The sequence below is a fragment of the Liolophura sinensis genome, chromosome 8, assembly GCF_032854445.1.
Source record: "Liolophura sinensis isolate JHLJ2023 chromosome 8, CUHK_Ljap_v2, whole genome shotgun sequence".
Taxonomy (NCBI): Eukaryota; Metazoa; Mollusca; class Polyplacophora; order Chitonida; family Chitonidae; genus Liolophura; species Liolophura sinensis.
In genome coordinates this window covers 35,033,240-35,060,997 of record NC_088302.1, presented here as the reverse complement: position 1 = coordinate 35,060,997, position 27,758 = coordinate 35,033,240, and the positions used below count along the sequence as shown (strand labels likewise).

Below are 27,758 nucleotides of genomic sequence, written 5' to 3'. Positions count from 1 at the left end.
ACATCTCTCCGAAAAAGATGAAGGAGGAAAATTAAAATTCTTCAACTGTAATAAATTCAAAGAAAAATTAAAGCTATTATCCAGCAGCGATGCCAGGGTCCAAGAGACCAGAATTTTACACTTCTGGAAGCCTTATGTCTATTAAGTTCATGATAATGGTTAAAAACATGAAAAAAAAATGGATTTGAGCTCTACACTGCCAAGCATCATTTACAATTGGCCAAGTACTGAAGACTAGAATAGAGATTAGGTAGCTTTGATCTTCTGCTGATATCCAAGGACAAAAGACAGAAAGAATACATTGCTATGAAGTTGGTGCCTCAGAGCAGAAGACAGAAAGAATACATTGTCGCAGAGCTGATGTCCGTTTCCATGGTAAACTGCAGTTAATGGTTTCATGCAGTCTAGCACTAAGATAACATGTTATTTACATAGGATGGTTTGGTCAAATTTTTGTTGGTTTTTTGGTGAAAAAAAGAGAACACAATTTGATTTGTAGATGCAGATTTGTAATTATGACGCCAAGGGGCTCCAGAGAGTGTCTTTGTTTAATGATCTTGAGCAGTTTTAAAAATTGACCCAATTTTGAACCAAGTTCATTGGTCATTTTGCATACCAACTAAAAGGTTTTTATGCAATTTAATTAATTTTAAGCGTCATTATAAAGCTATAAAATCCGTTGAGATGCCGTCTTCTTATTTCCATAAACCTTCAGAGTCCTTAATTAATTCTGCACTGACTCTGATATTTGTTATTTAGAAACTGCTGTCTAAATGCTAAAATGGACAAAGAATGTATTTGGGCGGCTGAATGTGGTTTGGGCCGACACAGTATGCTACTGTCAGACATCATTTTTGGTGCCGTCGTTGAACATTACACGACTTGTAAATCAACTGATCTACAAGCTATGGTGGTCCGTACATGATACAGTTCTGCCCAACAGGACTGGGTGAAAAGGCCCTTCAGCTACAAGTAACTCAATTGTTATTACCGATCTCAAAATGATGTCTTATGGAGTAGTTCTGTGTTATAACATGCATCTCATGGAGTGAATGGGTAAAGCCTACGTAACAGCTTAGGTCGCTCAAACTGATAGCAACGCGTTGGATTGGATAAGATTCTCAAGATGGCTGCCTCTACTCACACCAGCCATTTGTGCAGTACTGTCATTTTGTTCTGCATGTTATTCGGTGAAATCTCATTAAAATAATAAAGTACAATACTTTTCAGAATGCTTGAATATTCTGCTTTCGAGTGAAATGTATTTATCCAAGTGCTGCCTTGTCCTTTAAAAAAAAAATTTACGAGGTGAACGACAAAAATGGGTAAATCCGTTAATAGATCAGTAATCATTTCGGACACCATTATGAACCATGGGGAAAAGTCACATGATTTATTAGCACATTTCAATTTGTTTCTTTATGTATCTGGCTGAGTTGGTGGCTTATGTTCCCCAGCACAGTGAGGTTTTTCTCTCGCCTGCCTAAAAAAAATATCAAACATTCAAGGTCTCATGAGTCAAAAACCTTACCAAAACCTGCGCACACATGATGAGGTTTTGGTTACTCATAGTCAATAGCTAAGCACTTGGCTCTTGTCTGCAGCGGGCTTAAGACTCACCTGGCATTTGTCGCCGGGGGCAAACTGCGACTCCTGGGCCAATTCCAGGTCCCTCTGCTGCTGCTCTGTCAATGACAAACCAAGTCCTTGTGTATTGAGTTTTAAATACGTTGATACATATCTCAACACAGCTGTACGTACATGCAGATCGATGCAGAGAAACATTTACAACTACCTGTGCTGAAAAAAGACCATTATACTGCCACTGAGCTTCCCATTTATTAGCGTATGTCAAGTTCAGTGAGTACGACTGTTCAACTTCATTTCCAGCCTACGCCAATTGGGTTCCAAGCTGTGTGAAAAAATATTTTTCTCTGCTCTTACACTGCACAAAAACAAAAAACTGAAATATATTACACAAAAGAATAAATTAAGGAATATTTCTCCATGTAAGGCCACACAATTTAAAATTTTTGTTTTCTTTTTTCAGTGTTGAAGAGTATAAATAAAAAACAAACGGAAAAATCTTTAAATTTGCTGGAAATGTAGACTGGCTTAGCAAATTAAGAAATCAGGCCGTTAGAGTCATTTATTTATTTCATTGATGTTTTATGCCATACACAAGAAAATTTCATTTATCCAACGACAGCCAGTATCACGAGGGGAGGAAACAGGGCAGTGCCCTGAGGAACCCACAACCATCCACAGGTTGCTGGAAGACCTTACAGCACACGCAGCCAGAGAGCACGAGCTGGACTTGAACTGTGTCATTGCACCGCGCTGTCACACTAATAAACTCTGCCCCATTATTATAGGAACTCTGCCCCAAATTTTAGGAACAGACCAAAGGACACCGTCAGCCAAAAATCAACATGTTTTTGTGGCGATGTAAATCTTACACATGTATTTCGATATCTTAGGGATTCACACGCAAACAATAACTATCCCCAACTGTTACTATTCCAAATTGTTCTCTTCATGGGTTAAATTTTCGGATAAAATGGCCGTGTTACAGTATGAGGTATTCCATATAACTGTTGTATGATCAAAAGGAGTTATGGTTGGTCAGATTTTTATTTAATACTGACAGCAGTGATTATGCAGTCAATTATCATAAACACATTTTTAAAAGACAGTTGAGATCCATATCATATGGTGAATGCAAAAGTGGTCAGCTATGCATTGCAAACGTTCACTGTAAGGTCAAATGAAAAGCTTTCAGTTTATAAACTCAAACTGCCATTTTGTAGTCAGTGACCGCTAAGCTCGCTTAAAGGTACGGCCGATGTGAATAGATGTGAGCCCCAGGGGCAGCAAGGTTTTTCATACAGCAGTTCTCTGATAACAAAACTGAGAGTTATCAGATAACTCTGATCCAAACCAGTATTACTATATGTTCATCCAATGTCACTTGTGCAACTAAAGCCAATCTAACAGATTAGGAATCAAAAGGGATCCCATGGGTAGATAAACAAGCTCAGCAACAGCTTTTAGGATGAGCTCTCCTACGCGAGGTAAGCACCACATGTATGGCAGACTCACAATAAATGTTACGCATCAAAGTCAAGCAACAAACAAGCACCCTACACCTAAATTGTTCCACTGCAGTTCTTGTTGCATGTTTTTTTTTTTTTTAAACAAATGAGTGAGTGCTTGGGTTTTTGAAGTCATGCTTTAAACAATTTTTCAGTCACCAGTTTAACAGGCATACGTTGTACACTGTCCATGTGGCCAAGTCCATATGAATATATATACCCAAATATTTGACTTTAAATAAGATTAAGACCCTTGGGTAGACGTCAGTGTTATATTCACTTTAATATGTAAGCACAGCAGACATTTGGCACCAGTGAAGTCACTTACCAAAGACTGCACTGAAATATAACTAAACTAGTTCTTGTGTTGTGGTACCTATGGTTTGGGTTTTATGGCATACTGAACAATTTGATGAGGATTCACTAGGTGTGTGTGTATACATATATTGTGGCTTCTTGTGCAGAGCGAGTCCATACTGCCAAAGTGCTGATGCCACTGAAGTATCATGCCAAAGACACCAGACATGACACTTACCTCACCCAGTCACATTATACTGACACCCGGCCCAACCAGTCATGTTTCCTTGCTCTAATTTCTCAGTGATGAGTGCCAAGCGAAGCAACAACGAGTACCATTTTTGAAGTATTTGGTCAAGAGTTATTTGGTCTCCGTGCTGTGACCTCAGTGGCTTTAAGATTTGTCAGGTTAGACTGGCAAAGGAATATGGCTGTCTCTGGAATCTGTATAGCTTCCTCCGCCCATAAATTAAACCCTACTCATCACGTGGAGGTGAAATATGTTTGAAAATGGTGATACATGCAAATCAAATGCAAATAATACGAGTTGCAATCAAAGACTGTGAGCATCCTGCAGCATACTGGACATCCATGCTGAAGTAAATTTAGAGGGTAACATAGGCATGTCATAAATGTTTGGAAAGCTAAATCATATGCACTGAACACAAGCTCCCCAAATGCTCAATATAATCTGTGAGCTCAATATAAACAAGATTCTGCTCTAACCAGTTTTCAAGATATGAGCAAAAAGAACCTGCCCCATGACTCTGAAGAAAAAGCAAATAATTTAATATCCCTCCCCTATTCAAGCGTAATGATACAAACAAATTTATGCTCCACATGCACAGATTCCAAATTTCAACTCACCCTTCTTTGCTTCTTGCCAAATGTCAAGTTCAACATTGCGATAGATCTCTGGATCTAACGCCTTGGCGATGCGAAACGGAACAGGAGGGGAAGCCTTTCCTTCTACAGGCCTCATCGGCTCCTCCTAGAGCAAAATTTACACAAAAATAATCCTCAATTTTATTTTATCCTGAAATTGATGCAACCACAACAGCAAACAATTAGAAACTTAGCTAATGGATGTATTGCATCACTTTCATAGATCCAATCATTTTCATCTTTTCCTCAGATTAAACTGAAAGGCTAAGACATATGCATTCTCCTTGCTGCTTTGTCAGATTCTTATTTTCCTTAAATGCTGGGTCCGGGGCCTCTCACCAATGCATTCGCTGTGAGTTCAATTCCAGCACATGCTGGCTTCCAAGGGAAGGTCTGACAGCAACCTGCAAATGGTCATGGGTTCCCCCGGGCTCTGCCTGGTTTCCTCACATGATAATGCTGATCAGCATCGAATAAGTGTAATATTCTTGAATACAGCTTAAAACACCAATCAAAAAAACAAATAAATAAATAAATGCTGGGTTCACTTAAAGAGCAATTCACTTAAAGGTGATCCAAGAGCCACAATTTTTTTGTTTGTTTACTGTTTTATTTATTTTTTGGTCAGTTTTATGGGTGAAGGAAACCAGAGTGCACAGGGCAAACAACCACTCATTTGTGTTTCTGACATGTCTCATAATTCATGGAAGGCAAGTTGTGTCCTGCAAAGCAGTCGCATAAGTGAAACATTCCTGAATAAGGTGTAAAACACTAGTCAAAACTAAATAAATCAATGCTGAAAGTGTATCTGAGGTCGAATTTTGTGCATGTCTGTATAGAATTATATGTACTCACATGAAACCTGTTGCCATGGCTACAGGGTGTCGTTTCCAGCGCCATCAATGGTTCACTCTCTGCTACACTACAAACACATTACCACACTACACTGTTAAACCAGACAAGGTGTTTCAAGTATGCTCTCCTTTTTAATTGATCAATAAGGCTTATTTACAACCCAGTCTACAGCTATACTTGGAGGGAAAGTTTACTGTTCAGTCTATTGATTTTTTTGCTAAATGATTTGACACAGTTTTTAAAATCTTTACCTCCTCTCACATGGACACTAAAGTAGGCAGGTTTAATTTCAACATTTTTCAACCTTGTTCCAGTTTAAATGGAGCAGATTGCAAAGAACTAAATTTCACTTTTAACGATATCTCCACAGTGTGCGTATACAGATCCCACTTAAGTTAATCAAACTTCAAATTCAGTGTGAAACACTGGAAACCACTTAACTGTAAACAATTTGTTTGGGAAAAATAAATCATCCCACAGTAAAGAATCCCAGAAAAACTGTATTTTTAATGGAAAATGAATGTTACATAAGATTACTTTTCATGTTGAAATTTACCATTTTTTTTTTCAGTACAACATCAAACTTCCATACAAACCTTCGAACATTTTTCTGTGGACCTTGATCATATTTCACATCTTTAATCATTTACTGCACAAGCCCAAAATATCCACTTTTATCATCAAGGATTCACAGAAAGTTCATGTAGCATATCCTATGCACATAAAGTTTCACATCAGCCTACCCCAGATAAAGTCTCACATCAACCTTACCACAGATAAAGTCTCACATCAACCTTACCCCAGATGAAGTCTCACAGCAGCCTGCCCCAGATAGTCTCACAGCAGCCTGCCCCAAATAAAGTCTCACAGCAGCCTGTCAGATGAAGTCTTACATTAGCGTTACCGGGATAAAGTCTCATAGCAGCCTACCCCAGATAAAGTCTCACAGCAGCCTGTCTCAGATGAAGTCCCACAGCAGACTACCCCAGACAAAGTCTCACAGCAGACTACCCCAGACAAAGTCTCATAGCAGCCTACCCCAGATAAAGTCTCACAGCAGCCTGTCTCAGATAAAGTCTCACAGCAGCCTATTCCAGATGAAGTCCCACAGCAGACTACCCCAGACAAAGTCTCACATCAGCCTATTCCAAATAATGTATCACAGCAGCCTGTCCCACATAAACTGTCACATCAGCCTGTCCTGGAGGAAGTCTCACAGCAGCCTATTCCGGATGAAGGCCCACAGCAGCCTACCCCAGATAAAGTCTCACAGCAGACTACCCCAGACAAAGTCTCACATCAGCCTATTCCAAATAATGTATCACAGCAGCCTGTCCCACATAAACTGTCACATCAGCCTGTCCTGGAGGAAGTCTCACAGCAGCCTACCCCAGAAAACGTAGTACCCCAGATAAGGTCTCACATCAGCTGGCAGTACTCCAGATACAGCCCCACGTCAGCAAACCCAAGACAAAGACACTCTGTATAAATACCTTAATTCTGGTCGCTCCAGGCGCCAGTTGGGAGAGGTATCTTTCCTGTAGCGTCTCGACTTGGACTGCTCTCTGATGAAGCGTACAGCCTCCTCCAACTCCCTGTCTAGTCTGAAAACCCCTCTGTACAATGTCTCGTACACAATTGCTGTAAACCATGGAGGCAACACAGGATGACAACAGTTAAACTGGCTGGTGGTTAATGTCCTACAGTATTGAAGAATTTTGGCACTTTTATGATTGTCATTTATGAGTGCCCAGTGTTAACAGCAACCTATGGCACATCACTGAAAACTTCTCCAGATGTATGTGGAGTACACAATTGCAAATCATATTGGTGGAAAAGAAGCCGTCTTCAAGGAATGCATTGCTTGGTACTTGCCTTTGTTTAATGAGTATGTACAGGGTTGGATCCACCCTAATGTATTTATTTCTTTATTTGATTGGTGTTTTACGCCGTACTCAAGAATATTTCACTTATACGACGACGGCCAGCATTATGGTGGGTGGAAACCGGGCAGAGCCCGGGGGGAAACCCACAACCATCCACAGGTTGCTGCCTGACCTTCCCACTTGCGTCCAGAGAGGAAGCCAGCATGAGCTGGACTTTACTCAAAGCGACCGCATTGGTAAGAGGCTGCTGGGTCATTACGCTGCTCTAGCGCACTAACCGACTGAGCCACGGAGGCCCCCTCCCTAAATGCAGGTGAAACAGACATTTTACCATGCTATTTGGGCTTCCTATTCCTATCAGCATATTGACACAGGTGAGGTTTGTTTTTCTTGGGTACATGTAGGTAAACAAGAGTATCCTGTTTTGTTCTCATACACTACTTCGCAAGCCGTGGAAATTAAAAGTGCACCAAACTGTTTTACAAAGCTGTTCCCAAGTTTACGGCTGAGGAAATTAAATTTTTTAATTTTTTTACATTTCACTTCAGAGTGAACATTTAAATCATGATACATGAACCACTCTAACAAAACTTCAGAACACAAATTTTACTTCATAATTTACACGAATTTATGGCGCACCAATGCAGCCTGTCAGTGGGAACATTTACGGAGAAATATCTGTGAACTATAATGTTGAGTAAAACAGGCCCCAGGTGTAGAAGTGGAAACTATATAGTCTACTGATAACATAAATATAAAATATGATCTGTTCCACTTACACTGACAAATAGCAATGCTCTGCCCGAATGTTTTTGGATAGACACTGTCATAATGGTTGCCGTCAGTAAAACACAAAACTATCTGTAGGAAGAAAACAGAAACTATGCCACTTATTACATCAAGTGTTCAATGTTCTACATGCAGTAGGGACTGTACATGTATTCAATGTACAAGTGTACACAAGCTAACGTGAATTCATATGTTTGTTTGTTGTTTTGTATTGTGTTTTATGCCGCACTCAAGAACAGTTTCCTTATACAATGCTGGTCAGCATCATGGTGTGAGGAAATCTGACAAAAGCCCAGGAGAAACCCACGACCATCTGCAGGTTGCTGTCAGACCTTCCCACTTACAAACATAGAGGAAGCCAGCAAGAGCTGGACAGGACCTCACTGCAACAGCAATGGTGAAAGGCTCCTGAGTCATTATGCCTCACTGGCGCGATAACCACTCAACTTGTCAACGTAATAAAAAAAAATACTTTCTTAAAGAAATAAAAGACTTTCATGTCTAGACATGTCTGTACACATTATTTGGTTAGGGTTCAGAGACAAACTATATTGATTTATTTTTGCACACGGTCCATCAGAGCCACAAAATAAAATTAAATGAATAAATGAATATACAAGTACAGTCAACACCAAAAGGTTTAAAAACTAAAACAAGACTTATGGTGCCCTAAATGACCATAAATTTCATCCATGACTAACTTGCCCAATTTTTCAGATTCTGAAAGTTCTACAGATTTTAGAAAGGTGTTTTGCGGGTTTGCTTGGAATATGGAAAGATATTCTACTGGAAAATTGCAAGTTTCAGCACCAAAAAAATACTTTGTGACATTTATTTGCCTCTAAAAATACACTTCTGTAGACGAAATTTTACGTTATTTAGAGTAATCATGAAACCACTGGAATCATTATCTCAATCCCTTTGGTAGTTGGTTCTGTGGGTGGGAAGACCAGGAGCTCAAAATAAAACCACTGTCCCTTTGGTGGTTGGCTCTGTGGGTGGAGCAGAACCCCGAGTCCAGAATAAAACCACAGTCCCTTTGGTGGTTGGTTCTGTGGGTGGAGGAGACCAGGAGCCCAGAATAAAACCACTGTTCCTTTGGTGGCTCTGTGGGTGGAGGAGACCAGGTGCCCAGAATAAAACCACAGTCCCTTTGGTGGTTGGTTCTGTGGGTGGAGGAGAACTGGGAGTCCAGAATAAAACCACAGTCCCTTTGATGGTTGGCTCTGTGGGTGGAGGAGCCCAGGAGAGCAGAATAATTCACTGTCCCTTTGGTGGCTCTCTGGGTTGAGGAGACCAGGTGCCCAGAATAAAACCACTGTCCCTTTGGTGGTTGGCTCTGTGGATGGAGACCAGAAGCCCAGAATAATCCATTGTCCCTTCGATGGTTGATGCAATGTATGGAGGAAAACTGGGAGCCCAGAATAAAACCACTATCCCTTCGGTGGTTGGTTCTGCGGGTGGAGGAAAACCGAGCGCCCAGAATAAAACCACTGTGCCTTTGGTGGTTGATGCAGTGTATGGAGGAAAGCTGAGAGCCCAGAATAAAACCACTGTCCCTTTGGTGGTTGGCTCTGTGGGTGGAGGAGACCAGGAGCCCAGAATAAAGCCACAGTCCCTTCCGTGGTTGGTTCTGTGGGTGGAGGAGAACCGGGAGCCCACAATAAACTAGTGTGCCCAGAAAAAACCACTGTCTGTTTGGAGGTTGGCCCAGTGTGTGGAGGAGACCAGGAATCCAGAATAAACCACAGGCTTTTTGGTGGTTGGCTTGGTGGGTGGAGGAGAACAGGAGCCCAGAATAAACTATCGGCCATTTGACAAGTAATAGGCAAAATTTCCATCAATGCACAGACTGTCACCTGCAGGGCTGACTTACCCCTACAAGGCTGTTACAGCCATTAGGCTAAATCAACAATGGAGGCAAGATTGGAAACTATAAAATTTATGTCAGAGGGCTAGTTGCCATGGCCAGACACAATGAGTAAAATGACTTGCTGCATGAACAAGCACAAAATTGCAATAACTGCGACATCCGGCAAAAAGCGAATGTCTGAGAAACGTCAGGGCGACAGTGAAGGGCACGTGTTAAAAGAACAGGATGTCATAAATTTGAACGACAGTAATGCCAACTGAGCAGCTAAAAGCTAGAGAAAGGGACTTATAGAGCTTCTTATTGTAGCTAAGAACCAGGACTTGTGATGCACAATGGCTTGTAGGACCAAGTTAAACGTACGGCCGGAGAGGAAGCCAACATGAGCTGGACTTGAACTCACAGCGACTGCATTGGTGAGAGACTGCTGGGTTATTACGCTGCACTAGCATGCTAACCAACTGAGCCACGGAGGCCCTCAGATGTTTGTGCGTCTGTCAATCAATTTCATGTATTTGAGAAGAAAATAAAATGCTTCAAAGTACAACAACGACAACGGTATTAATTAATACTTTTCCAGGCAGAAAAAAAAAAAAAAATCTCTTATGCACACAAATTAGATTGGTGGTTTATAAAATAAATAAATCAAAATATTAAAGATTTAGTCTCTTCGATGCAAAGGCGTCACCAATCCCCATCACACATAGAGGCATCCAGAACCTATTAATTCCACACAAATCACACAATTACCCTACAATAAAAACATGAACTACAATTATTTAAAAACAGAAAATAAAAATATGAATTACCTCCAATAGGTTTTCTGGTTATTTCTAGTTATCCATACAGTTTGTAACAATCTTCTACATTGCAATTTTAAATACTTACATATACCAGGCCTAGCTAAGTAACAGATACATGCACCTATTAAATGCAGCACAAACATTCAGGCTGAGCCATAAACATCTTTGAGATCTTTGTGCAAACACAACCACCATTTCAACAATATCAATTTTTTGCCATCATTTGTTTATGTTGACAAAATGAACCAAACAAAATCCACACAAAGCAGCTCCATTGAAACGTAAATATTTACAAGCTCAAAAGGCAATGTCACAGTTCGCTTCTTCACGACATATTAAGTCTGTCACAAAAAAATACTGAGAAATCTACATGTACCTCAAATCTTTCTCACGGGCACATAAATTTGTTCTGTTTTTTTTTGGTTTCTTATCTTTTTGATCCATGCTCATGAACTGTGGAGCTTTGTATATGCTCAAAGTAGCAGTTATTTTTATTTTATTAAATGTAACACATGGAGACAGCATTCTTGTATGTTGTCATGGTAACTATAGTGCAGGCAGAAAGGGACAACTGCACAAAGCATAAACAAAACAATACAAACAAAATCTGTTAAATTGTATAGCATTTGTGGATGATTTAGATCATTTACATCACACAAGATCAACAATTATATGCACTTTGAAGGTCAGTGATTTGATATATTTTTTGAGAAGTCAAATGCAGACATACCCAAATGTCCATCCTTTAAAATTGTCATAGCATGGTGTATATTTTGATTTATTATCCTTTTTTCATTTATTTATTTACTTGATTATTAGTTAAATTTGTACGAAAGAAAATGTTTTGCTTATAATATGGTGATCAGTACTGTGGATGGACATTGGAGTGCCTGGAGTAAACCACTGAGCTTTAGCAAGTTACTGACAGACTTTCCCACACATGACAGGTCATATTTGGGAGGGTAAGTGGTCTTAACTGAACATCATGTAAGATCACAAAAAGTGAACAGTCAACCTTTTACAGCCACAAAAGCCCAGAGAACAATGGACACAGCGATTCCTGAAAACTCCCTGTCTGGTCTAAGCATAGGAAGGAAATATTTCATATGATCCAAATGTACATGTAGTTAATTACAGGCAATTAATCACCTTACCAATTTGGCCCCTGCCAGCCCCCTACCTACATGAAAACCATCACCTCATTATTAAAAGCTTGAGCACAAATTGCTCGACATGATTTGCATCACACAAAAAAAAAAATTGTTTTATGGACTATTAAGGACGATAATACCATATTATTTTCCAGCACTAATTCACGGATCATTCTGTTTAAATGTGAGCTTTCCACTGAAGATTATTGAGTATTGTTTCGAGTCCATTTTGAACATAATTCAACATCATATGTAACAAAGAAAACCTGAATTCAAGTGCTTTCTAGAACCAATAGGAACCTCTAGCCTTAGTCTATAAAATGCACCATACAAGGAAAGCATCAAATTATTTATTTATTTGATTGGTTTCAAGAATATTTCACTTATGCGACGGCAGCCAGCATTATGATGGGAGGAAACCGGGCAGAGCCTGCGGGAAGCCTGCAGGTAGCTGACAAACCTTCCCACAGAGCTGGAAAGGAAGCCAGAATGAGTTGGACTTGAACTCACAGCGGCCGCATTGGTGAGAGGCTCCTGGGTCATGACGCTGCGCTAGCGCACTAACCAACTGAGAGCATCAAATTATAGAAGTCAGACCCAAAATCTGTCGTGTTTGTATACACCATATATATATATGTCTACATGTGCACATTCCACTTACCTTCTCATTAAAACCGTTTTGTGTAGCATTAACTGGGGGCTTGCCAATTGTTTGATATATGATAAAATCACGCCTGTATAACAAGAAGACATCAATAATAAGGGAACACACTGCTGGTTAGGGACAATATTGCTTTTTTGAAATTTTTTTACACACCACATCAATATTTATTGATCAAGAAGAAAACAGCTGGTTACCAGAATTATGTCAACAGAAGGATACAGGGGGAGTGACTTTAGCCCCACACAGGACTGAGTCAATGGCCTGGCATGCGGCCGTATCACTTCGATATAAATTAAAACTATACTCTTGTAAAACGTATGCGAGTTTGTAAGCAGCAAGGACGTCAACCATAGGAAAAATTTTATTCTCATACAGTACTTCCATTTTTTTTTTTTTTTTTACTGAATGTAAGGCATTATCATTAAATTTGATCCATCAATCACTAAAAGTTAGAATGGGTGAAATCACAGCGTGAGCACAGACTAGTATGCGTGTAAGCTTGGGTATTTACGTCACACTTGAAAGATTTTTTTCAGTCATTTGAAGACAAGGAGTGATTAGGTGTGCGTGCATATACTGTGTCCTTTTTGTGGCAGGGCGAGTTCAGGGCTGCCAGAGTGCTGCTACCACCGAAGTATCATGCTGAAGACACCAGACCGAACATCTCACCAGGTCACATTTAATTACACTGACACCAAGCCAACCAGTCATGTTTCCTTGCTCTGACCTCTCCTGGCCGAAAAAGAGCATTTTTAGAGGGCAATAAAGGTCATAAAACATTACTTCTGTTGTTGATTTCACTTGAAACAGACAATTTTGCAGGAATTCTGAAGAGTTTCCCCTCCTTCAGAACAACTACCCTCAAAACATCTTTTCAACATCATCACACATCCCATGATCAGACAAAATGAGTAATCTAGCCACGGATAAAATGTTAGGCCATAGTATTCAGTTGTAAGTATTCCTTCGTAGTACTTTTCTCTGTTCCCACTTTACCCACAAGCTTAGCATTTGCTGTGAAAGTCAAGATCTCTGCATTTTTCTCTCCATCACCAACACACAAAAAACCACGTAAAACATTTCTTGTACGTGATGTACCCAATTCAATTCATGTACCCAATAATTCCAAATTTTGTTACACATGGTCTGCTCTTTTTAACCAATACTAAAAAATGTAATTTTAGAAAGAATATTTAGTTTCGTCCTTCCCCACATGGTTATTTCATCGAATGAACAACATATTCCTATCTTTACTTTTTCAGAAAAACTGGGAGGGTAATACTATTGTTTGCTTTCAGCGCAATTAATATCGGTCCTAAAAATTTGAATTAGGATACTTCATACTTGAATTTTCCCATTGGTGGCAAAAATTTAGCAAAACGAATTATCTGGAAAAAAAAAAGTTGGATAATGGCTGGATTGTGTTTATCTACCCAAATTCATCAACCTTTTTGCATGTTTGTAAGGTGTTTATTCAAGCATATTCTGAAGGCATTATTCTGTGTAGAATGATAAAATTATACTTTTTGTAAAGCCCTGAAACCAACCCATGTAGTTTTGTCTCTAAAATCTAATCACAAATGTGCATAACTAACACTAAAAGTTGCTCTTTCATATGTGAAAGGTTGCGGTATTGGTATAACAACAAGTATGTAAGGTTTGCTCTTGTTGATAGAGTAACAGGATACAACCTAGGCCACGTCAGCCATGCGGGCGGGGGGGAGGGGGGGAGGGGGGGGGTTAAAGCTTTCTACGCACATGCGTAGGTGATAACACACAACTCAAGTATAGTATGCGTACTATTGGTTTAAAGACTAAAAGAAATAAACGCGGTTAAAAAAAATATAAGTGTCTCTCCAGCTGAGAAAACAGCTTTTATGTTCAATACAAATGGGATCATTTCAAAGTGCCATGCTTGTCACATGAACGCATGTGTTGTCTAATCATCATCATTGTCCACCCAGATGAGTACTCTAGAACCCATGATGCTCTGATATTATTTAAAATCACAGTTCATTGTTTCAACAATATTGGTGCTTACTTATCGTTAACTGTGACCGAACCTTGCCTTTGATGTATTTCTGTGATATTGTGATCTGATAATTTATTACAAATGATAAGTGAATGTCTACAATACAATACTGTCAGAGGCTACAGAACTGGGATGGGGGTGGGGTGTGTTGGGGGGAGTGCGGGGGAGGTGGCAGTGGGGAATTTTTTTATTTGAAAGGTGTTTTACGCCGTACTCACAAATATTTCACTTATACGAACGCAATGGAAACTCACGACCATCGCAGGTTGCTGGCAGACCTTCTCACTTACAGCTGGAGAAGAAGCCAGGATGAGGGGGACTCACACTGACCGCACTGGCGACAGGCTCCTGGATCATTGCGAGGCACTGGCGCGCTAACCACTTCAGCCCCAGGGTGGGAGTTAGGGCAGTTTTTACAGGCTGGTCCTTGGACCCTCACCTAATTTGATACTTAGTCTTAACACTTTGTAAGGAATTGTGCTGCTCCTGTTTGTATTTGCCAAAAGTATAAATCAGCAAGTAACTGCTTGTTGTCTTTTGGGTTTAGGGAGCAGAGAAAAGATAAATATTCATCTCCATGGTGATACTGTTCAATCTGTGCTGACTTCAGAATTATCCTTGACTACACGTAACCTTTGAAAATATGCCTACATGTTTATTCATGTATTTATTTATTTATTTCATTGGTGTTTTATGACGTATTCAAAAATATTTCACTTAAACTAGGATGGCCAGGGAAGAAAATAGGTTAAGCCAGGGGGAAAACTCACAACCATCTGCAGGTTGCTGGCATACTGTTGGAGGTGAATTAAGTCAGCTGGAGCTAGACTTGAACTCACAGCTTTGCCTACTTGGGTAAGAGTCGCCTGATTCATTATATGCTACACTAGGCCTAAATTAAAACATTTTTAGTGTTGTTTGATGTTACAAGCCCTTAAAACAAAAGAGTTTACATAAGCCGTTTTTTTTTCATTTTTTTTTTTCGCAGAAGGGAAGAACAATCGTAGAATCCTATTCAAATAATTGATCACAATTAAACTTGCTCAACATTGATCAGTACACAGTACTAAATTATATCACCCAATATTTGGCAATTCTCAAAATAAATATAAATAAATACTCTTAGATCTTTGCAATAAAACTAACAGGTAAACATCTTATGTATTTTTATGAGTGCTATGGCAGAATTTAAGCCAACAGTTTGTGCTAGCATTTTCAGGCCCTGTACAGATGGGGCCAGCATGTGAAAATATAAACAAAATCCTGTTCAGCTTATACTTTTAAATACTTGTGACAGAGTGAAGTGGAACCTCATGACCTTGTAAAATAAAATCTGAACTGAGAAATCTGCTTTCATTTTCCTAATTTTAATTGAATTTTGTGAGATTTAGGGGGTTCTTCCTTCAGGTGAAGTATCAAATATTTATTCCATTTTCAATACATCATTCAATGAACATGCTTGTCTAAAATTATGAAGTGTAAGCACCCAAGTGAGCCTCAGCTCAGATCACCAGCTTTGACCTAATTTACACTGTCCAAAACATTTATACATGAGGAAAAGGAGAGCCAAAATCATGTTGTGTTGCATGAAGATTACAGGATGGAACATATCAGCTTTGTTTTTGTATGTGATCTACCCTGTATCCATTTAGAAATGAACATTCCCTTTCTCTTGTCATCACCATTGTTTCCCATTTCACAAACAGATACAGTTCCTATTTACCAAAGTTTTGGTAACTCTGGCAGCATCTGGCAGTGATGATATCACTGACAGTTCAGGAAATTATACCAATATATTCCCAGCTACATGCTCCCTAGCATAAGCCCCGTTTACACTACCGCTTTTCAACCAGGCTCGGCCCTGATGGGGCACGGCCCGGCAAAAAATTGGGTAGTCTAAACGGCTTAAGCGTACTCGGCACCGTGCCAGATTTGACCGGGCCGAACCCCTCAACGAGAGGTAGGCTCGACCCAGCTGAAGCTCGGCTCGGCTAGCCAAACGTGTAGTGTAAACGCGTCACCATGCCTGGCCCGCTCAGAGGACTTAACTGCGCATGCTTAAAGGCAACTTCCTCTGACCTTCCACTTCCGGCTTTTCAATTGGCGCACTTTTTTTCGAACAATAAGAATTTAAATATGTCAACAAATCGTGGCACTACTTGGACAAAAGAGGAGACAGAACATCTATTAGCTATTTGGGACGAGGAAAACGTGCAGGCGCAACTTGAGAGCGCTCGTCACAACGAGAACATCATACAGGTGGATGTATATGAGTTTCGAAAAGGCCGTCTGTATCTTTGCCTTACAACTACTGGCAGCGCCATTTTCGCAGCTGAATAAAGTGTTTGTACCTCCAATGTCTGAAGAGTGCCACAAATAAATAGCCCAACTCAACCTGAGTTGTCGTTCCTGTTTGTGATAATGGATTTGGCCCGCCAGCGAGGCGTGTAATGTAAACGGTACTTGTCAAGGGGGCTCGGCCCTGATCAAGCGCGACCCTGCTAAAATGGGCCCGGCCCGGCTGTAGTCTAAACGCGGCTATAGAGTTTTGACGGGGTATCTACACACTTGACTAACCAATTTTTTTTTTTTAAATTTTGAGATCTCCTGAAGGATATCTTTCCATGCCTACAGAAGGGACTCATGCAGGGGAACTGTGATACAAGTGAAATGAGAGTAACACAATGGTGGGTTCGGACATAAAAGGAGATCTGTTGGGGAATCTTTGATAACATGGGTTTAGAACAAAAATCTTCCATCCTGATCATGTTTCAGCGGATATTACAGGGTAAGGTCTCAATTTGTCCCCGTGATTATACCAGTCCATGAATGAATTAATTTAATTCACAAAAACATAAGCTAGAGGATTTATGTAAATGGGTTACTCTAGAACCTCAGCTATAGCTTGAGTGACTTGTCCTTGGAGGTAGGCCTGTAGGTCTATGTGTCCAAGTTTTGTCAGTATTTGTGAACATTTCACGCCGATTATAACCAGAGCAACACAGCTCTCAGCAATTCATGAGAATAGGTACGGCAAGGATCACAAGCAACTGTACATCTCGCCGTCGAAAGACGCTGAAAGCTGCGATGTTTACAAGATTTCCTTGAACATTTTACAATGATTATCTCACGAAATGAGTAATTAATTTGAAATCTCGACTCCCTTTCGAATCACAAGGACACTGGTCATCAGTCCCCCCCAACCAAATATGGCAACACTATTTTACAGGTATCCAAATGAATATCAGAGGTACACTTCAGAGGTACATGTATTTCAATCTACAGTTATCTGATACGTATACCCGTCAACGTGCTATAAGACCGACATTGTTTAACAGCTGGGAGGAAATTGTGAGCCAAAAAATCGGCCGTGAACTTTTAATATTGGGTAAGGTCTAGTTCAGAGCCGAAATGCTATCAATGGTAAAATATGTATTTGGGAACAGAGCCTTCCGACGACTTTCTCAGCAGAGCGAAAATACGAGAAAACACTCCCAAAAGTCAAGTGAATTACATTCGCTGGTGGTTTTGAGGATTTCTAGACAATTTTTATCTCACTTTCACAATATTTGGCTTTCTGAGCCCTACTCACAAAATGCGCAGCTACTGTTTTCGTGGCCAGCACATGCACACATGTGGTTGATGTTTAGGTGGTAAAAAAAAAAAAAAAAAATTCACAGTTACAGGCTCAATTTCTTGTCCCTTAAAAACCATCTGGCACTTCATACTTTTTCTTCATTCAACAATTAGCTTTCAAAACAACATCGATGTCTACCTTGTACACCATCATTGTTTGCTGAGCTGTTCTACAGACTGGAATACTTAAATTGCACTGTGATATATTTTTACAAGATGTCAGATTCCCAATACACATCAGCGTGACTGACGTACCAATTTAGGTCAATCTGGTAGACAGCATCACGTGGTGACTTGCTTAAAAGCAGAGATTTTCTGAGAAAATATTGATTAAAGGTCAGTCTCAACGGTTGAGAGATATTTTACGATGGGGTGGCTGAATACAGATACAATATCACAATCGTGTGCGCACGTCCTCCGGGCAAACGATGGCAGCAGCCTCCACGTATCAGTGAAAATAAGCCATCCTTAGGCCAGATTTTTGGAAATTGTGCCTGTCACCTGCATAAACAGAGTGATATTTCAAACGATCGGTGAAAAAAAAAAAAAATGAAATAAAATAAAAATCTGTAAAAACAATTTCATTCGAGGCCTTTTTGATGGGTCGGTCGTGTAACGTCAAACTTATAATATTTTAATTTTGGCCCTAGCACTCGTGCAAGGAAAGACACATGAAGCATTTCTTCTAAATTTTATCAAAATAATCCAGGATAAAATATGAAACTTACCTGTACAAACATGATAAGGCACTTATCTCTACCTGACCAGCCCATACCTGAGATATTGAGAGATAACCAACATAAAACAAAATTAGAAATTTGTAATCAAGGGATATTATTGACTATTATACTAGTGGAATCTGATATTACCAACTATGACATCTTTCCAATGTTAGTGTCACCCAATCATACAAGTGAAATATTCTTGAGTATGGCGTAAAACACCAATCAAATAAATAAAAAAATAAATAAATAATGGTTTTCTGATAAGAAATTAATCAAACTTCACACAAAAAAATCTTCAATGGCCCCAATGGTGAGTGAATCAGAATCAAGCAAAATGTATCACATGAAAAATGCTTAACTTTAGAGTGAAATACTTACATTATTTTAATCATCTATTTGATTTATAGGTAATGCTGTAATCATGATTTATTGACTCGTACCACAGACTAAGTGGTCAAATTTATGGGCGGGAGAAACTGTAAATAGCCCACTACAACTCCAAGATGCAGCCAGTTTGACTAAATTCAATTTCTCTCATTTCTGTTACAACTATAAATGATAATCCACTTTATAACTATTAATGAGAAAATATTTATTTGTTCAACGCCATAGGGATGGATTTATTTTTTCTTTCTTTCTGATTTGTTGTTTCAATCTCACACTCAAGAATTTTCCAGTTATACGACGCCAGTTAGTTTTATGGGTGGACGAAATTTGAATGCCCAGGGTAAACCAACGACTTTTGGCAAGTTGCTGACAAGAGGGATTCAACAAACATCTGACTTGAAAACAGCTGCATGAGGGTAGTCCATGTATCATGTGACATAACTTACTGAACACCTGTCTCACCATGTTCCATAGGCAGGTAACGCCTCTTTGCTCCAGGAACTTAAGGTCACAAGCGTTCAGCTCCAAAATTTTCTCCATCATTCATCTACTATAAATTTTACTATAAATATAAGAGCTTTTGACATGTCATGTGATTCTATAGGACTTTGGACCTTCAGTTTGATCTCGAAATTCCCTTACTGAAAGATAATCATCTTAAAAACACTTGAAAATGAACCACCCCATGACAAGAAAATGGCAGAATATTTTTGTTAGTTTTCAGTTAATGACATGAACTACAAGTAAGTAGCACTTACCTTAGGGTCATCCAGCTGGCACAGGTAGTTCTCAAATGACCCCTCAATAAACTATAGGTAAAAACAAAAATGTGTCAGAAATAATGAGCCAGAAATGCTACAACACTGCAGACGTTGCAATGGAAACAGTTTGGTTCTAGTTTTTCAGGTGTACTTTTCTATTTTTGACCTGAAGCTACAGTGTATGCTGGAGTCCATCCAAAGTTTTATGGGACTCAAAAAAGCAGAAATTTGCAAAAACCACACCTTACATACTGCCAAAGAGTTGCAATGCTTTCTAGGTTCAACCTTTCCAACCACTACAACATATTTTTTCAGCGAAAACTATGTATACAGTTAAAATGAAAATGAGGCTAAAATGATTTATTTGTGTAACTGAAGATTCAAGCTTCATATAAGTTTGCAAATTATTTCTCTACACCTCACGATTTTTGTCAGAATGCATTAAAATATAAGTTCCACAGGAGGTCAAAAATGTTGAAGACTTAGGGTAGTCATGTTTGTGGATTTGTTTGTCACTGAATGAAGAAAACCTCGCATGGTCATCGGCATTCGATAGTTACATCACTTTAACAAAAAAAAAATCATACACTGGTCTGCATCAAAATACTTTTAACACATCATGTAGAATGGTGACTACCATATATGAGTGCACAGCCAAATGATGCGTCTCCATAAGAGCAGTAAGAATGCAAAAGGGTCTACTGTTATTATGAGACAAAAAAATATAATAAACATTCTATTTTTGATGCACATGTATCCTGGGCCCATATTAATCAAGCAACTTGAGTATAAAGTCATAAAATTGCCAGTGCTTAAAAAGTAAAAACTCAGAGTAGAAAAGAAATTAAAATGTGGTTGCTACATTGTTTTGCAGCAAAGAATCAGTGTACAAATTTCAAAGTTTCCAAAGGAAAATACGGCCCCTGGTGTAAGTTGTTGTCTTTCACACACTAGATTGTACATGTTATACATATTGAATGTATTCTGGTAATCTCACGGTTACAAGATTTGCCTCCCCTTGTAACTATTCAACAAGCCTCATTTGTCAGAACAGAAGGACTGTTTTACAAAGTGATTTTTAACTTTAACATAAAAGTGCAATCCAAATTAAATTTATAATTCGTGCATCAATTTAACAAACACTTGGTTCTTTGCTGTGGTTGAGCAAATTTGCCTTATGGAGTAGGTTAATGTTTTGCACTTAAGCCAAGGTATTGTGTAACTTAAGCAGTCTTAAAAATGGCCGTGCAGAATTAACCAGATTCTGAAAATAAGAGTGCCTCTTTCACCCTTTCCCCCCCCCCTCCTCAATCTCATTTCTAATTAGCTCGCTTAAAGACTGATTTAATATACAAGTTGCATATCACTTGACTGATTGCATGGTGTTCAGTGCCATTTGAAACTGTGGACATCTTGGTATTTCTCGTTTTACTCGTGCAAACACGCTTACTAGCTTCACACATGATGCTGAAAACATTGTGCAAATAACATGGGAGTTAATACAAACCTCTGCTTCACAGGTTCATAAGTCTAAAACTAGGTTTTGTTGATGTTCACAATTTGTACATGTGCATCAGTTGTCTAACATACTATAAGTTTCTGGTTACTATCAGCTGTTCTTCTGTGAATATCATCTAATCTTGTTCATTAACTTTTAAAACAACTCAAAAATTCACCATCTACGTGTTTTATTGAGAATAATGGGTTGTCCACATGGGCAATGCATACATATAGGTCATGGCTAATTAGGAATTACAATTGACCATAACAATATTGCACATGCCAGTATTAGGTTGACATATAAACCTCTGTGCAAATATGAAGCTTCAGCTGTACCATGAGTGTCATGTAAGCCACAAGCCAGTATTACCTCAACAAATTTACACAGAAAATTTTCATTCACAAGTAATCTACTTGGCTGACAATGTTTATCCCACTCACTCTCTGGATGGAGGAAACAGCATGCAGAAATCACATAGAAGCCCAGAGCAAACCACCCAGTCCACAAGAAACAGCCCATACCCCAGATGAAACACCTCAAAGCCTAGATAAATCTGCCTGAAACCTAGAGAAAAACTAGAGTCTAGAGGAAACCGCCCATGGCCTAGAGGAAACAGCCCATACCTCAGATGAAAACACCTCAGAGCCAAGAGGAATCCGCCTCTACCCAAGAGAAAAGAAACTAGAGCCCAGACTAAAACCCAGCCCTGAACCCAGAGGAAATAGCCCACAGCCCAGAAGAAACTACAGACAGCCTATATTTATTTGGTTGGTGTTTTATTCCGTACTCAAGAATATTTCACTTATGCCATGGCGGCCAGCATTATAGTGGGAGGAAACCGAGCAGAGCCCGGGGAAACCCACAACCATCCACAGGTTGCTGAGAGACCTTCTCACTTACGGCTGGAGAGAAAGCCAGCATAAGCTGGACTTGAACTCATGGCGACTGCATTGTTGAGAGGCTCCTGGGTCATTGTGCTGTGCTAGCAAACAGCCTAGAGCCCAAAGGAAGCAGATCAGAGCCCAGAGGAAACGGCCAACAGTACCCGGAAGAACGGCCCATAATCGGATAAAACCACCAAGAGTCCAAACGAAGCCTAGAATTGAGAGGTAAAGCTGTAGACCATTTGCAGATGGAGGAACAGACAACTGGCCAGACGGACTAAATTTAATGATTGGTCATGGAATATTGAATGTTAAGTTCATCAACACTCCTAGGTTTACATATTAGGCATGTTTAGGAAACGCTGGTTCCAAATGTCAAGAGCTATCTTGTTGACAAGCTGTTCAAGAAATTTAACTTTAATGACCCCAATGACCTTGAAACAGTAAGCCAATGTGTCTGGAAATCAATAAGGGTCTTCCTCATGTGAAGTTGGGATAAGCTGTTCAGGACATACCTTGTTAATGCAAAAATACCGAGATGGCAGGATGCACCGATGATTGCTATGACGACACTCCTAGGTCAATATTGGCCGAGACAAACATATATATATTTTTTTTGTGGTGCGAACATTTTCCTGCCTACGTTCCCGCATGATCAGTATTGCATGAAACTGGTCAACACACATTTTGAATAATTCGTCTCTATTGCTGAAGACATTTAAAAGATGATTTCACAAACACTTGAACATTGATGTTTGTCAAAAATAATTACGACACATTCATAATTTTAAGTGGAATATTCTTGAGTATGGTGTTAAAAATCAATCAAATAAATAAATAAATAAATAAATAAAATGTTTCAATAGAGGACAGAATTTTACTTTCACAAGAAAGTGTAGCAATGATACTTGTTGTAACTTTGTTTAAGTTTTCATGAAAATGGCAAAACAGGCCTCGCTGGCTAAGATGGTTAAACTGATTGAGCTCCACTGAGGCCCTTGCCCAATGAAGTTGCATTGCCCCTGGGGGATGTTTCTTAAAGGGGTTGTAACGTTACGCCGGCCTAATCACCATGACGTCGCATACTAACAGCATACGACTGGGGTATCTACGACCGGTGTAAAATTATGACCCCTTTGAGAAACAGCCCCCAGAAACCCAATGACCAAAATCAACTCATGGACGAAACGCGATCTTAAACAAGAACCCTAATAGTTAGTATCCACATGGATACTGAAAAAGTTAGAGCACAGGGATTGATCTAGTACCCCTCATTTACGAATCTCTGACCGTGGAAAAGCTTTTTACTGCAGCCCTACTAGCTTACAGTGTAGCAGTGTCAACAATTAAAGCAATTATATTCCCCTTCCCCACCCCATCTTTCATCCTCTTTGAAGTTCCCAAAATTGTGATGAAAATTCAGAGTTCTGCTTCAAGTTCACTTGTCACAGAGAACATCAAAGGTGGCACATCAATGCTGTGACGCTAATGAATGATGAAAAACCAAAAAATCAATCTATTTACCTCCCCCCCCCCCCCCACTCTTATCAAAAATTCAATCACAGCATTAAGTGTGGTTTTTACCGGTTCAAATCTGCTGTGCAAAGATGTGTATCTTTGTAAAACCACTTACTTCCACATTTTAGACATCAAATGTGGCAATATCAATTAGGTCAAATATCTTGCTGATATGAATCACAGGCTACAATGTCGATTTAACAGGCCCAGTCTTACCACTTCATGTGCATTGTACTATAAAAAAGGACAAAGTCAAAAACAAAGTTCTGCAGATTTTAGAAAGAGACAATTCCAATAGTTGTCCTGGTGTTCCGTCATGCTTGGATGTGGCTCTCACACTGCCAATACTTTGTTGGATGGAAATCATACGACGTATGTGTCTATTCTTGCAGTTTTACATGATGTTCAACACTTTTTCAGTCCTGTGACGATGAGTAGCCATTATGTGAGCGTACGCATAGAGCATCATCCTGTGGCAGGGACAGGCCATGCCACCAAAGTGCTACCACCACTGAAATTACATGTACCTTGTCAAACACATCAGACATGACACCCCACCCAGTTACATTAGGCCTATGCTGACACTGAGGCAATCAGTTCGGTTTCCCTGCTCTAACCTCTTGGTGCTGAGCAGCAAAACAAGTACCATTTTTAAAGTCTTTAGTACGGCAGGTTTGATCCCAGGGATCCCGGCTTTATTTTATCTGACTTGTTTTTTATATTGTACTCAAGGACATTTCATTTATGACAGCAACAAGCATTGTGTTGGGAGACAACTGGGCAGAGCAACCATCCACAGAATACTGGCTCACAGAGAGGAAGGCAGCATGAGCTGGACTTGAACTCTCAGGGAACACATCAGTGTCCCAACTTTGAGGTGAATGGTCTAATCATTAAGCCACTGAATCAAACATCAGCTCCCAGATTAGTAAGCTCTCTGAACACAGTCATCCCGAGACTGTCCTGTGGACAAAGGCAGTTTGCTCTTCAGCTCTCGTGTAGAGTAACGGATATTATCTACAGTATATTTCATCATCACCATCAGATTGTACAGGAATCTTTATCTGGCTTTGAACCACTATTCCAGAGACTAACTCGCGTGGCTTGTTCAAACTCTGCCTCAACGGTCTGGTGTCATTTATTGGGTCAAATGTATGAAGTCAAAATTTCAAAGCAGGAAGGAAAATATTGCATCATCTGAAGACAGTCCTAGTTTCCTTCCACTTGGTGAATTTGAAGTGTCCATATGATAAAGTGTACCGAGTGAACTCAGCTTTCTGAGATGTGATTACAGTTCACTGTGTGTCAGGAAATGGCATGACAGTGTGACTTGATTTACTTTCCATATTTTTTTTGAGCTTTTTTAAAGAAAAAAAAAATCTTGATTGTAATAAAAGCAAATGATTGTCAAATGATTCATGTACAAAAAGTCAGTTATAAGACACAAGGTCAGCAAAAAATTGTATATATATATATATATATATATATATACAGGCAGAACTACAATCAGCATTAGACATTACTGCGTTGAAAGTTATGTTATCTTTGGCAAACAATGAATATTTTTTGTATAGAAACACTGACACTTATTGTTCTTGCTCAGAATATTAGAATGTTTCCTTTCAGACAGTGTTTATCATAATCATCATTTTGCTACAAAACTGCTAATTACAGCTGATTGAAATTTGGTAGCAAAACTCTTGCAGGAAAAAAAAATGCAAATGCTGAAAACCTTTTGTGCAGACTGCTTGGAAGGCATAAAACTGCAGGCAGATCAGTTTTTTAACTTGCCACTTCAAAAAGTTTACCTGTTGACATAGCTTTAGTCAGGGGTGGGTAGATGCACTATTCTGACAACATTAACATGGGAGAGACACAGAAAACTGGAAATAAGAGAGCCAAATTACACAGTCTGGCTAAATCTTTGTCTTTCGTATCAGGTAGGCAGGTGATGTTTTGACCCCTCATATAGAACTGATACAACGGTTTGGTATTAAAACTTACAGGTGCGAACTCCTGTTTGTGGTCAGCCAAGTACTGTACACAGGCCTGTCGCACTTGAAGATGAAAGACTTGAGTCTGAAATAGCTAGAAAACAAAAACAAAGAATGGCATGGGATTCTCATTTTTTCTTCAGAGGAGGGGAGGGGGATATATTTTTCTCCCCTAATACCACTCCAGTACAATACAGAAGACAAATTTTATGGTCACTCTAAAGCAATCATTGGCCATCTTATGTGTATTCCCTAAACAGAATAGTACCATTCAAAATATGATGTGAGCTCCAAAATGGAACTGCTCAAAAATAATTCTAAGTATTTGATATTTTTCTTTCTTTTGTTCCAGTTACATGTATAAGATCTATAACTTGTGTAAGGTAATACTGTCTCTTGTTTTTTTTAATGTTTCGAATGATTTCTGATTCTCTGGATTTTGGGGTTCCATTTGTTTTTGGGGTTTTCTTGAGCCCTTAGATTTTTTTTTTTTTTTTTTGATTGGTGTTTTACGCCGTACTCAAAAATATTTCACTTATACCACGGCGGCCAGCATTATGGTGGGTGGAAGCCGGGCACAGCCCGGGGGAAACCCATGACCATCCGCATGTTGCTGTCAGACCTTCCCACGTACAGCTGGAGAGGAAGCCAGCATAAGGTGGTCTTGAACTCAAAGCGACCGCATTGGTGAGAGGCTTCTGGGTCACTACGTTGCGCTAGCGCGCTAACCAACTGAGCCACGTTGAGCCCTTAGAAGTTGTACCCATATCTAATATTTTGTGGCCAGACTTGTAATGTTGTCAACCTGATCTAAACATTTTTCATCAAGTCTCTAACGAAGACATCTATTTGAAGCATGGATGGGTTGGCTAACTGCTCAGAAATATTTTTTGACCTCTTCATGGAGCAAACATGATTGGTGTAAAGGCAGCAAGCTTTTCATGCGAATAATACATTTGCCAAATTTTTTTGCCAGTCTGGAAAAATATCACCTGTCAAATAAAGTACTTGTCTTTTATTTGTGTAATGGCTGATCCTGGATTTACTCTTCCTAGTCAAGCAGTGTGAAACAGGTATTCTACATTTTTAACTTCAAAAAGAAAACTACCTGTATGTTTACATTCATTTTATGGTCTTTTCAGTTGAAATATAACTTTTAGTATATGTACATGTATATCCATTCCAAAAGCCTGTTAAATCTTTATGATATTTTCAAATGTTACCTTGATATATACTACCAGTATTTGATTTATAGTTCTGAATTAGTTCATCTTACAATCCATAAGCTCCTATGTGTCTTTAAATAACTGGTTTATAACTATAATACAGTATACACAAATGTTTGTTTTACATATACATCTCATCAATTTAATATGTGCAAGTAGTTCTTCCCTGTTTGTTAATTTCACCTATAGCTCACCAGTTTGAGGAGTTTGGGGTATTCTTGTTTCTTCCCTTTTTTTCTGTCCCATATTACAGCTGCATTATTCCATTACGAATACTGAAGAAGTGAGTTACTATTTACAATACCTTTTAAAGTGTGTAGCTTTATTGTTTTCGAGCTGTGTTACAATTGTGTTTCATTCGAATAAAACTGATAAATGCCAGGGCTGTAGGCCTACAGCTGACTTCTTGGCCACGTGGTGTGTCGCCTCAGTCAGTGGTCCACGCCGATATCTGGTTTTGACAACTCTAGTAGTCATAACGTTAAACTTGACTGCTACAGAGAAAGTGGACAAGTCTCTCTAATTACATCCTGTCATTCGAATATTTAACACAGGGACATGTACTCAACAACTCTGGGTTTGAACACCCGAGTTCGGGTCGTCCTACCTGTTCAGCGACAGCCCGAAACAGACAGGAACCATCCTTGGCTGTCGGTTTCCGCCACAGACCCACGCTGTCCAGGTACGCGTCCATCGCCTCCTCCTGGGTTTTTCTGAATCGCATAATTACTGTCAAAGTTTCATGAATAGAACATTAGGAGTTCCAGAAAAGACCAAGACATTTACAAAAATCCGCTAC

At 39.4% G+C, this 27,758-nt stretch overlaps 1 protein-coding gene across 1 annotated transcript in view; it reads right to left on the bottom strand.

Annotated features, from left to right (window-relative positions):
• The window catches only part of LOC135473458 (uncharacterized), a 63,235-nt gene extending 35,568 nt beyond the window's left edge, over nucleotides 1–27,667 (bottom strand). Inside the window, exons 1-10 of the mRNA XM_064753309.1 lie at nucleotides 27,567–27,667; nucleotides 25,744–25,827; nucleotides 19,834–19,884; nucleotides 18,692–18,738; nucleotides 12,289–12,365; nucleotides 7,798–7,875; nucleotides 6,626–6,773; nucleotides 5,133–5,199; nucleotides 4,260–4,383; nucleotides 1,621–1,685 (exon numbers count right to left, since the gene is read on the bottom strand). Of these exons, the coding sequence (XP_064609379.1) occupies nucleotides 1,621–1,685; nucleotides 4,260–4,383; nucleotides 5,133–5,199; nucleotides 6,626–6,773; nucleotides 7,798–7,875; nucleotides 12,289–12,365; nucleotides 18,692–18,738; nucleotides 19,834–19,884; nucleotides 25,744–25,827; nucleotides 27,567–27,653 (828 nt within the window). The 5' untranslated portion in view covers nucleotides 27,654–27,667. The remainder of the gene's footprint in view (nucleotides 1–1,620; nucleotides 1,686–4,259; nucleotides 4,384–5,132; nucleotides 5,200–6,625; nucleotides 6,774–7,797; nucleotides 7,876–12,288; nucleotides 12,366–18,691; nucleotides 18,739–19,833; nucleotides 19,885–25,743; nucleotides 25,828–27,566) is intronic.
• Between the last annotated feature and the right edge of the window lie 91 nt (nucleotides 27,668–27,758).